General features: G+C 40.7%; 1 protein-coding gene across 1 annotated transcript in view; it reads left to right on the top strand.

The window, feature by feature from the left end:
- The first annotated feature begins 685 nt into the window (after nt 1-685).
- LOC134803789 (ankyrin repeat domain-containing protein 50) overlaps nt 686-13,445 on the top strand; it is an 88,908-nt gene continuing 76,148 nt past the window's right edge. Inside the window, exons 1-4 of the mRNA XM_063776625.1 lie at nt 686-810; nt 1,484-1,735; nt 8,502-8,596; nt 12,066-12,229. Coding sequence (XP_063632695.1) covers nt 781-810; nt 1,484-1,735; nt 8,502-8,596; nt 12,066-12,229 — 541 coding nt within the window. The 5' untranslated portion in view covers nt 686-780. The remainder of the gene's footprint in view (nt 811-1,483; nt 1,736-8,501; nt 8,597-12,065; nt 12,230-13,445) is intronic.

Raw genomic sequence — 13,445 nt, 5'->3', positions numbered from 1 at the left:
TCTTATACTTAAATATACTGCCTTAGTAAAGACGTGTAGCAGTTCAACTGCAATTTTGCATTAGCCCCCTCTTAAACTAACTACGGTATAAGTAGCCATACCATGAGTTGGCATTTGACATTTACGCTAGCGACTGCGTAAACTCTATCGCATTCCCTCTCGATCTCTGCAATACGTCAATGCTAGCGAGATGGACTGCGATCAAGTTCACGCAGACGCTAACGTAAACTTCAAGTGTCGACTCGTGGTGACCGTAAAGGTTACCAGTTTGATTGTGATTGCTCTTGAGTGGAGTGTGTATACTTATTTCACTTATTTTAACGTTTTTAACGTAACCTTTCTCTTTGTTCCAGATAACCGCAGCCATCATAGCCCCTGTGATATGCAGCCTATCGTTCCTCCATCGTACTGTCAACTACCAAAGCCAAACCTCTAGATATATTAACCAAAGCTAGCGTAAGATGTCGAATCACATGCCAATCTATAGTCAGGTGAGATTTTATTTATCTACCTATTTAAAAAAACTATTTTTTACGTGTCGGGATTGCCTACCTCGAGATTTAAACGACCCCGCTCGTTTATATCGCACTCGTCCGTCAATTCTGTTTCCCGGTCGTTATGGTTAATAGACCAAATATTGTATCTTTTGCTCTCGTTAAGAGCCGGCAAGTATGAAAGAGATGGCATTACCTACTGTGATATGCAGCCTATCGTTCCTCCATCGTACTGTCAACTACCAAAGCCAAACCTAATATATTAATTAACCAAAGCTAGCGTAAGATGTCGAATCACATGCCAATCTATAGTCAGGTGAGATTTTATTTATCTACCTATTTAAAAAAAACTATTTTTTTACGGTAACCGGGATTGCCTGCTTCGAGATTTTAAACGACCTCGCTCGCCCGTCAATTGCGTTTCCCAGTCGTTGTTGTTGATAGACAAAATATTGTTAAGTGCCGACATTTATTTACTCTCGTTAAGTGCCGACATCTATGAAAAGATGGCATGCCTATCGTGAGTTTTCATTTTATAAAGGAACTCAATAAAATATTCTTTCTACAGTAATCGGTACTGCCAGCTCTGTTATACTAAACGGCCTCGCTTCGTTCTCGTTCGGGTTGTCAAAATCCAAGTCATTATCTTATCTGTGGTCGTACACGCAAAGGGACGTCAAGTTGTGCCAACCCTGAGCTGAACGGAGCCGAGAATGCCCGAAAGGAACAGTTTCGCCCCCCCTTGCAGTGGTTAAGAGTGTAGTAGATGTTTCAATTTTCAAAAAATACAAAACCCCCATTTTAACTCACATTTATAGAGATAGAGGTCTAACGCGAAATTTATTCAATTACCTTTATTTACCGACGTTTCGACACACGTTTCACTGGTCGTGGTCGCGGCTAACTTGATGTCCCAGCAAAATGTCAAAACAGAGATTTATGCAACTACCCGACGAAAAGTGTATGGAAAACCCCCATTTTATTTTCAGGTAGTACCAAAATCACAATACCGAAAACCGAAGCAGGTGAGCAGCCGCGAGCGACCCCAACTGGCGCGGACCGACTTCGACCCCCTCAACTATAACCACGGAGGCAACTTTCAACTCCTCAACGCCCCGCTGGAGGTGAAGATGGATAAGGAGAAGAAGGAGAGGAGGGGGGAGAGGGACAGGGACAGGGGGGAGAGGGGGGAAAGGGGCGAGAGGAGGAAGACGCAGAGAGCGGAGACGAATGATGGGAAGGTAATGTAATCTTAGTTTTGGACCTAGCCATCTTGGCCTGGCAATTTGCCGCGGCTCACTTGGAGAGCCGGGGTCCGTTCGGTAGCCTAATCACAAGAATTGGCATAGGCACTAGTTGTTACGAGAGTGACTTACAACAGTAGTAAAGTTCAAAAATGACAATAGAATGTTAGTCTTACTCACTGCTGAATATCTTATACCTTTAAGCGAGCTATTCTTGTATATATTTGTTTATATATTTCGGGGATCTCGGAAACGGCTCTAACGATTTCGATGAAATTTGCTGTATGGGGGTTTTCGGGGCCGAAAAATCGAAAAAAAATCTAGCTAGAGATAAGACTCTGGAAAAACGCGCATTTTTGAGTTTTTATAATGTTTTCCGAGCAAAGCTCGGTCTCCCAGATATTAGAACATTATCATGGTATAATAATATACTCCGCCTGGTACTCCATTCCCGTCTTTTCTAGGTCACCTAACTGACACGGGCCTACGTCATCATGCGACAGCGCTATATGATAATATGCGATAGCGCTATATATAGCGGCCATGTTGTTGTGACGTAGGCCCGTGTCACTCTGGGAATGGAAGACCATGTTTTATTAGACTATGGAACATTATATTTGAAGTGGAGGGGAACTTTCTTTTATTTCACTATAATTCAAAATTCGATTTGATTTTGTTCTTTGAAAAGGACATCGGGATTTAAAAATAAATATGCTTTGAGCTGGATTCGAATCCGCGATCTTTCGCTCAAAGCAACTAAGCTACGGAAGCTTGCTCGAAGCCAGCGAACCTGTCCAACTTTTTTTATTTACATATTTTTTTTATTGTACCTGTAATATTGTGGATATAATAAGTAGTGTCTAATTCTATTTTTAACCGACTTCCATTTCATAGAAGGAGGAGGTTCTGTATTCGGTTCCCATACAACCATTTCCAGTCGCCGTTACGACGCGGTGTTGACACATCTTGTGTCGACACCGTCTGTTTCGGTCACAATTCCAGTCGCAGAGTCGTCGCCGTGTCGACACAGTTACCAGAAATGGGGAAGGGTCGACACATGACACAAAGTGACATAAAGTGTGGTCGCCGTGTGCACACATTGTTTCGGGTTTGCGACTACTTTATGCCAAAATCATTCGTTCATTCGTTCATTTTGTTCCTGTCAAATGGAAACTGTCAGATGGAAAAATACTTAAATAAAAATAAGTGACATTAATACGCCATCTCTAAAACGGATTACAAGACGTAATTATATATTGTTTGCATTTATATTACAATATGACTTAAATTATTATGGGGAATTAAACTGCTCGAGTGATTTGATAAACTAAGTGTAATATAATCAACGCGCCACCACATTGTTTTAGTTTAGCCGGAAATGAAATTGTTTACTTCTCAGTGCCTGTGTTCATAACTATATTATTTGAAGCATTTTTAGTACTTCGATGCGTATACTATACTTAAATAACAGAAATAACGCTTTACATACTACCAAACTTGTTAATTATGATGTATAAATATGGTTTAAGGCTGAGAAATATTGCAGTCACAAAGTAGTTGCAATGTTTCGACTTTGTGTCGACTCTGTGTTGACACATGACACGCGCTGTCAAAAGTAATAACAAAGTTACTGGTATGTTACTGGATTTGCAAAATGGCTCCTTGTGTTGATTTGTTTTCAGATATTCTCAAAGTGTAAAAATGCCGTGGAGATGGGCATTAATCGATTAACTGTTTATTCGACTAAAATGGAATAAAAAAAGTTAATTCTCAAATTTTAATCGCGATTAGTTTAGTCGACCTAACATAGATTGAAATTGAATTAATCTGAATATTAATCGAATAAATTATCGATTAAATCTCGATTGAAAGTTGACAGGGGGCCATTTTTGTACGTAAAAATAATAGAAATGTCTTGCATGCAGATGGTAGCAAAACACTTTGTCATAAAAGTCGAGATGGGTGTCGATATATAGGTTTTAGGGAGTGCCGATTTCGAAAATAATGACCATTTTGGAATCCGAAATGGCGGCCATGCACTGTGTCATAAAAGTCGTCATGGATGTCGTTTTATACGTTTTAGGGGCCGCAGATTTCGAAAATGATAACCATTTTGGATTCCAAGATGGCGGCCATGCACTATGTCATAAAAGTCGTCATGGATGTCGTTTTATAGGTTTTAGGGGGCCCCGATTTAGAAAATGATGACCATTTTGAAATCCAAAATGGCGGCCATGCACTATGTCATAAAAGTCGTCATGGGTGTCGTTTTATAGGTGTTGGGGGGCGCAGATTTAGAAAATGATAACCATTTTGGATTCCAAAATGGCGGCCATGCACTATGTCATAAAAGTCGTCATGGGTGTCGTTTTATAGGTTTTAGGGGGCGCAGATTTCGAAAATGATGACCATTTTGGATTCCAAGATGGCGGCCATGCACTATGTCATAAAAGTCGTCATGGGTGTCGTTTTATAGGTTTTAGGGGGCGCAGATTTCGAAAATGATGACTATTTTGGATTCCAAGATGGCGGCCATGCACTATGTCAGAAAAGTCGTCATGGATGTCGTTTTATAGGTTTTAGGGGGCGCAGATTTCGAAAATCATGACTATTTTGGATTCCACTTTTATGACAAAATACGTAGCCGCCATCTTGGATTATAAAATGATCATCGTTTTCGAATTCTGCACTCCCTAAAACCTATAAATCGACATCCGTGACGACGCAAGTTATCTTTATTTTCAGATCTAACAAATTGCTACAGAATACAAAGGACAAAAAAGAAGCGAGGAGGTAATGAAACAAGCAAAAATACAGATGACTCCTCGACGCAATTGGGTGATTCTTAAATTGTGTCCAGATTTTTTTGTCATAAAAGTTTATATTTTCCACATATTACTCTCACAAGTTCCGTGACATTTCGACCTTGTAATTTTTTAAGTAAATGTTTTTGTTTATCTATGAGGATCTCACTAGAATAGTATAATCAAGGTATGTTTATATTTGATGAATGAAATAGTAACGCAAAAAAAAAATATATTTGTGTCTTATATTCCTGCCGAAGACTTTTATTTTACCTTTTCCTTCTACACAAGTTTGGCCAAGTAATAAGAATTTAGGGCTCTCAATTTTATTTTGACTTCTACAACAGTAAAGCTACAAGGCCATGTTTGGTATCGTTTTCGTATAAATTAGCAGTACCAAATTTAGTTAAGGTATCACATTGACACCATTCCGAAGTAAAAACATATAAACTTATTAAAATACTTTCTTTTAAACTCCTCTTCACGCTTAAACTGCTGAACAGTTTTAATTTAAATTTGGTACACATATATTTTGAGTCCCGAGACAGGATATAATAAGTTATCTCAAAAATCATCCTTTAAAGGTGTGAAATGAGGTGTAGGGGGGAATTCAGAATTGACTTCTTGAAGTTAATACTGTTTAAGTTTAGGTTTGAAGTCATGTTTTTTCATCATTTTTAACTAAATCAAAGATGTAGACCATCCCAAATTTCATATAAATCGGTTCAGCAGTTATTGATTTCCCGTACAAATTTCCACGCCACTTTTCACACCTTCAAAAGATGATTTTGGTTATAAGATCTATCCTATGTCCTGTTCCGGGACGCAAACTATTTCTATACCAAATTTCAACGAAATCGGTTCAGCGGTTAAGCGTCAAGAAGAGTTTAAAAAAAACCGGCCAAGTGCGAGTCGGACTCGCGTATTAAGGGTTCCGTACATTAAGTCCGACTCGCGCTTGACTGCACATTTCTAATAGGTTTTCCTGTCATCTATAGGTAAAGAACTATTTTGTGTATTCAGACGGACATACATACAGACGCACGAGTGATCCTATAAGGGTTCCGTTTTTTCCTTTTGAGGTACGGAACCCTAAAAAGATTTATTTTTATTTTGTGGAATGGTGTCAATGTGATATCTTAAATGGATTCAGCACCCCAGATTTATACGAAAACGATACCAAACACGGCCTACCACCTTCACTGATATAGATATATCAAGATAAAATTGAGAGCCCTAAATAAACTTTCAAGAGCGGATATCTCAAAAACTATTCAACATATCGAAAAAATTGACTGAATAAACTTGTAACAAATTAAATTAACTTTCATTTTGTATAAGTGGCCATGTCGCTGAGATGCATAGTTTCCGAGATATAATCGAAAAACGGGAAAATGGGACCTTCAAAGCCCCCTCTCTCCCCCCCGCTCAAGGGCTACGGCCGGGGACTTTTGATATGTTCACCTCCTAACTTGTCAAACCGAGTTACGGAGTCAAAAATTGTGTTCCGAGCATTTCCCTCTACAACTTTTGGAGCATTCGTTGCCTGACCTAAGTAGCTTATTGAATTTCTTTAAAAACTTTTCCGTAAAAGGTTGACGGGTGTTGGGTGTTTATATGGTTTCGGTCGATTATTATCATTTGCATTGCCCATGATGACTTACTAGAATTACGAGCACACGAGACACTAATAGTAGTTTGACAAACCTTGGTTTTCAAGAGGTATTTTATATTGACATTTGCTGTCACAAATTTGCTGTCAGATTTAGTCGCAAACCGCACGCAAAGTGCACACAAATGTGTCGACACCTTGTTACGGAAAAGTGTAGACACGGCGACGACACTTTGTTTCGAAACAATTCTAGACACATTGTGTGGACTCTGTTACGACACATCTGACATTTAGTTACCACTTTGTGATTCTGCGACTGGAATGGTTATATGGGTTGTGGCTATGTTTTTTTTTTTTTTTTATGTATGTTCATCGATTACTCCGAGACCCGTGGGCCGATTTGAGTAATTATTTTTTTGTTCGAAAGGAGGTACTTCCAAGGTGGTCCCACATTAATCTGGTGCTGTTCTGATGATGGGATCCATGAGGAATTGAGGGAACTCCTCAATTTTTAAATGCACATGTAGGTTGATTTGGGTGTTTTCTTAAGCAACTCGAGCATTTTCTCTCGAAAACCACCAATTTGATGAAGTGGACCTGATGATGATGATTGTTTTGATGATAATCATGACGATTTCTTAAAATGTACGACGTTCAGCGATTATTCCGAGACCCGTGGTCCGATTTGAGCAATTCTTTTTTTGTTTGAAGGGAACTGCCTCCAAGAGCGTCCCACATTAATCTGGTGCTGTTCTGATGATGGGATCCGTGAAGAATTGAGGGAACTCCTCAATTTGTAAAGGCACATGTATGGTGATTTGGGTATTGTCTTAAGCAAATCAAGCATTTCCTCTTAAAAACCACTAATTTGATGGAGTGGACCTGATGATGATGATTGTTGATGATAAATGATGATGATTTTATAAGTGTAGATTACTCCGGAACCCGTGGTCCGATTTGAGTAATTATTTTTTTGTTTGAACGAAGTTACCTCCAAGGTGTTCCCATAATATTGTTGGTTATAATCTGGTGACGGAATTCATAAGGAAATGAGGGAACTCCTCAATTTTTAAAGGTACGAGTATGGCGACATCGTTGTTTTTTATAGTAACTCAAACATTTCCTCCCGTTAATAACCCATTTGATGAAGTACAACTGTAGCCTTACCACGAGTTTGACACTACATCTTCGCTATCGTCTTCGTAACTTACTTTCTATACATCTCGCTCGCACTAATAGGATGCCAGTACGAGCGAGACGCATAGAAAGTAAGTTACGCACACGCTAGCAAATATGTCAGTGTTAGACTTATGGTAAGGCTACTGAGGAGTCGGGAAATGGCGGTTGAAGGGTTGGTGGTTCAGGCTTCAGGGTCGAGGGGTTCCGTGATCAGGGGTTGATGTGCTGTGAGGTTGAGTGATCTGGGGGTTGAGGGATTGGGTCAGTGGCGGGGCGGAGGATGGATTTTGTGTTTGTGCACTGTAGTGACAGGAATGATTACGAATTTAGTGATACGCATCATTATTATTTTCATTCATGCGTCACGCGTCACTCATAAGCTGTTAACAATGCCTCACAATTAAAAATGGAAAAATAAAAACTTTTACAAAAAAAAGAAAACCGACTTCAAAAAGGATAAAATAAAATATAATCCGTTTTTAAGTATATGCGTTACTAACTGATATGTTTGAAGTCGGTGCCAAGACAAATAGTAACAATACCAGTCAAAAATAATCAGCTTTATGTCTATAAATCACATTACAACTGTACTAATAGGTATTATAATAGGGAAAGTAATTCTGTCTGTCTCTTTGTCACCTTTTCAGCTAAACAACTGCCATGTAAAATGGTGAAATTTGCCATGCAGGTAAAAAGTTAAAGCCCTGTAGATGGTTCTTGAATTGTTTTATATTTTGAAATCAAGTTCTCTGGATAAGAGGCGGGAAATAACTCAGTCCCAATCCCACACCTGAGTACTATGGACAGTTCGAAAAATAGTAAAAATTGCTCTTTAAAAAACATATCAGCAATCGCATTGGTTTTATACTAGTACCGACAAACATGGTACGGACTGCGCCAAGGTGGATTGACTGACAGTGGGTTCTTAGGTATCTACAGAAAGTATGATAATTGCTGTCGTGTAAGGCAATCCTTGTTATGGCAAACATTGTTATCGGATCGTCCTAAAATCATGGTATGCTTCAAATTTGGCTTGGCACCGACTTCAAACATATCAGTTAGTAACGCATATACTTAAAAACGGATTATATTTTATTTTATCCTTTTTGAAGTCGGTTTTCTTTTTTTTTGTAAAATTTTTTATTACATAAACATTTGTATTTTCTAGGTGGAGGCATATTTGAGGCAAAATCAAGTGAGCATAAGACAGCAGCAACACAGGCACTCGGCGGTGAGGCAAGCCGAACACAGAGTGAATTTGAGGTAATATCCACAATACAGACTATAAACAATTAGGACTCCAAAGCCAAGTGAGCATGCGACACCAACAACACAGGCACTCGGCGGTGAGGCAAGCCGAACACAGAGTCAATTTGAGGTAATACTCACAATACAGACTACAATACAATTAGGACTCCAAAATCAAGTGAGCATACGGCAGCAGCAACACAGGCACTCGGCGGTATGGCAAGCCGAACACAGAGTCAATTTGAGGTAATACTCAGAATACAGATTATAAACATTAGGACTCCAAAATCAAGTGAGCATAAGGCATCAGCAACACAGGCACTCGGCGGTGAGGCAAGCCGAACACAGAGTCAATTTGAGGTAATACTCACAATACAGACTATAAACAATTAGGACTCAAAAATCAAGTGAGCATAAGACAGCAGCAATACAGGCACTCGGCGGTGAGGCAAGCCGAACACAGAGTCATTTTGAGGTAATACTCGCAATACAGACTATAAACAATTAGGACTCCAAAACCAAGTGAGCATAAGACAGCAGCAACACAGGCACTCGGCGGTGAGGCAAGCCGAACACAGAGTCAATTTGAGGTAATACTCACAATACAGACTATAAACAATTAGGACTCAAAAATCAAGTGAGCATAAGGCAGCAGCAACACAGGCACTCGGCGGTGAGGCAAGCCGAACACAGAGTCAATTTGAGGTAATACTCACAATACAGACTATAAACAATTAGGACTCCAAAACCAAGTGAGCATAAGACAGCAGCAACACAGGCACTCGGCGGTGAGGCAAGCCGAACACAGAGTCAATTTGAGGTAATACTCAGAATACAGATTATAAACATTAGGACTCCAAAATCAAGTGAGCATAAGGCATCAGCAACACAGGCACTCGGCGGTGAGGCAAGCCGAACACAGAGTCAATTTGAGGTAATACTCACAATAATAATAATAATAACCCCGCGGGGGCAGCTTGTGGCGAGCTGACGGTGAGTGGCGACACCGCGGACCCCTATTCCAGAGGGCACTTTCATCTGGCCCTCGCCTCTGTGCTTGCCTTGATTGGCCGGCCAGAGTGGAGTCGCAAGAGCGGGACCTATGCTCCAGGTTGGAAGTGTAAAATGTCATAACGCCGGCGGCCTGCTGAACGGATTACCGGGATCTGGCTACCGCAGACTCACCTCTCGACAACCTCACAGCCACTCTAAAGTGTTGCCCTGTTGTCGCACTGTGCGTGCGGCCATTGCGGGGCCCACTCAATGAGTTGGCGAGTCACCACCTGTCTTATACAATTTTGAGACTGATTGTCACGGCAGGTGTCCGCTAGTCTCCTCCCATAGCCCTATATCCAGTCCATCCAACATTCAAATCAAATAGCCTATGACCTTAGTTTCCATCGCAGCACAAAAGTGCTGCACTGCAATAGTCTTTGCACCTGGCGGGGACCATCTCCGGATGTATCACATTGTGCGTTCGGGGATGGTATCCGCCACGTGTATCCCTTGCTTTTAGATTAAAGTGTCTTAAAGGGCCTCTGCGCTGTTGGCTTCGGCCCCACGTACGCCTCCCAAAGGTCCGGGACCCCATGGTCCCGAGATATGGAACAGACATACAAATAATAATGATAAATCATTTATTCCAGACAACATCGATCCATAGTATACATTTAAGATAAAATTAAAAATATAAAAATTAGGTATAGGTAGTACAATACAGACTATAAACAATTAGGACTCAAAAATCAAGTGAGCATAAGACAGCAGCAACACAGGCACTCGGCGGTGAGGCAAGCCGAACACAGAGTCAATTTGAGGTAATACTCACAATACAGACTATAAACAATTAGGAGTCCAAAACCAAGTGAGCATAAGACAGCAGCAACACAGGCACTCGGCGGTGAGGCAAGCCGAACACAGAGTCAATTTGAGGTAATACTCACAATACAGACTATAAACAATTAGGACTCAAAAATCAAGTGAGCATAAGGCAGCAGCAACACAGGCACTCGGCGGTAAGGCAAGCCGAACATAGAGTCAATTTGAGGTAATACTCACAATACAGACTATAAACAATTAGGACTCCAAAACCAAGTGAGCATAAGACAGCAGCAACACAGGCACTCGGCGGTGAGGCAAGCCGAACACAGAGTCAATTTGAGGTAATACTCACAATACAGACTATAAACAATTAGGACTCAAAAATCAAGTGAGCATAAGACAGCAGCAACACAGGCACTCGGCGGTGAGGCAAGCCGAACACAGAGTCAATTTGAGGTAATACTCACAATACAGACTATAAACAATTAGGACTCCAAAACCAAGTGAGCATAAGGCAGCAGCAACACAGGCACTCGGCGGTGAGGCAAGCCGAACATAGAGTCAATTTGAGGTAATACTCACAATACAGACTATAAACAATTAGGGCTCCAAAACCAAGTGAGCATAAGGCAGCAGCAACACAGGCACTCGGCGGTGAGGCAAGCCGAACACAGAGTCAATTTGAGGTAATATTCACAATACAGACTATAAACAATTAGGGCTCCAAAACCAAGTGAGCATAAGGCAGCAGCAACACAGGCACTCGGCGGTGAGGCAAGCCGAACACAGAGTCAATTTGAGGTAATATTCACAATACAGACTATAAACAATTAGGGCTCCAAAACCAAGTGAGCATAAGACAGCAGCAACACAGGCACTCGGCGGTGAGGCAAGCCGAACACAGAGTCAATTTGAGGTAGTATTAAATAATAAATAAATAACTGCATCGCAGCCATAATTGTGTTTTTAGTTTTAAGATATATTGTGTAATAATATGTATGCTAGTTTTAAGGTATTTATCTATGGGCCAATAGTTGCCTGAAAATAAATGTTTTCATTCATTCATAAATAAATAAATATTATAGGACAATTTTACACAGATCAATCTAGTCCAGTGGTTGCTAACCTTTTCAGTCCGGTCACCCCTATGACTAACTAGGGAACCTGATTTTACCCCTCCTCCCAATGGTAATAAAAAGTGTACGTTTGTTGTATTGTTATATTAGGTTAGCTTATTACCCCCAAAATACCAGTTTTACCCCCACAGGGGTAATTACCCCCAGGTTAGGAACCACTGATCTAGTACCATGGTAAGCTCAATAAGGCTTGTGTTGTGGGTACTGGACGACGATATTTATAATATATATTAATACTTATATACAAAGAAAACATCCGTAGTAAACTCAGACCAGAAAATCTACCCTCAAATGGCTCCTTAAGCCAGTTGAGGGTAGATGAAAACATTACACGATCAAATAATGTAGGTTAAAGTCAGGTCGTTCAGTGACAGATCCAGGTGGTTTTGTATTTGGTTGGTTAATCAATAAATGTTATAACTACCCGAAAATGTACAAATTATTTGTTTACTTTTATTTAAGTACCTAAAGATACAGAGTTATTATTTCCTGGCTTTAACGCTTAATGAAATATTTTTTTCTTACAGATCTCTACCGCTAAACGAGAACGCTATATCTCGCGATCGCGGCCATGACAGAACACCAACCGAGAGGCACCGAGGTTTCGAGCGAGAGCGGGACAGAGAACGGGAGAGGGAGCATCGGCGTGAGAGAGACAAGGATAGGGACAGGGAACGGGATGAGTTTGATGGTGAGAAAATACATACTTTATTTTATTTAGTATTTTATATATTGTCTGTGTGCGAATTATTTTTCCCATTACGCACTTAGTGGGAAAAATAAGGAACGATAAACCCACATCACACATCACATCATCATCATATCAGCCTTTTATCGCCCGCTGCTGAGCATAGGCCTCTCTTCGAGTACGCCACTTGTCCCGGTCCCGAGCCAATCTCATCCAGAAGTGACCCGCAGTCTTCCGGATGTCGTCCACCCAACGAGCCAACGGACGCCAGGCACTCCTTTCGTCTGAAAGCGGCCACCATTCCGTTAACGTCTTGGCCCACCTGCCATCACTCTGCCTGGCAACATGTCCCGCCCAGCTCCATTTGAGTTTGGTAATGACGTATCCGACGGTTTGCAAACAAAGACCGACGTGAGGGAAGTTTCATAGACGATATGTTAACACAATTTGACAGCTGTCAACTGTCAAAACTGACGTGTCCCATACCCGCCAGGCGGCGCTACAGTCCTAATAATCTGAGCTATTTTTTCTTGTATCGACTTTCACACATTGTAGGTATAGCTGGTCAAGCAGATCTTGTCAGTAGAAAAAGGCGGCAAATTCGAAAATAGTAGGCGCGAAGGGATATCGTCTCATAGAAAATTTGAATTTCGCGCCTTTTTCTACTGACAAGATCTGCTTGACCATTTTTTTCTGTGTATAGGGGGTATTACTGCAATGTTCTGCCGCCAGAGTGCAGCACTAAGCTAGGTAGCAAACCATAGAGTCACTTATACATACTGTGCCTTAAACTGTTTTGACAAGTTTTCACAGACAATAAAATATGACATTGATGTATCAAGGCTGTTGGTTAACAAGGGCCTACCGGGAAACGCGAAAATCGAAATTTAGTTATCTGCCTCTTTCTTGCTCGAATATGCAAGAGTGATAGAGAGGTTAGATAACGAAATTTCGATTTTCTTGTTTCGCAGTAGACCCCCAGATTGTGATGGCTAGTGGTAGTGGCACCCCCTACGCAGAGTTTTGCGTAATATTCCCTATTGCGCTTTACATATCGCTGGCCCCATATTACAGGGTTGTATTGTATGTTACATTTTCAAGATAGTTGAAATTCGACTTATTTAATGTCACCATGACAATGTTCAAATTTCAGTTCGATAAAAGTGAAACATAGAACCCTGTAATATTGGGCCAGCGATATTGTAGTAGTTACATTTCT

Source organism: Cydia splendana, chromosome 27 (assembly GCF_910591565.1).
Source record: "Cydia splendana chromosome 27, ilCydSple1.2, whole genome shotgun sequence".
NCBI lineage: Eukaryota > Metazoa > Arthropoda > Insecta > Lepidoptera > Tortricidae > Cydia > Cydia splendana.
Note: the sequence above shows the minus strand (reverse complement) of the source record. Positions and strands in the feature narration are given on the sequence as shown.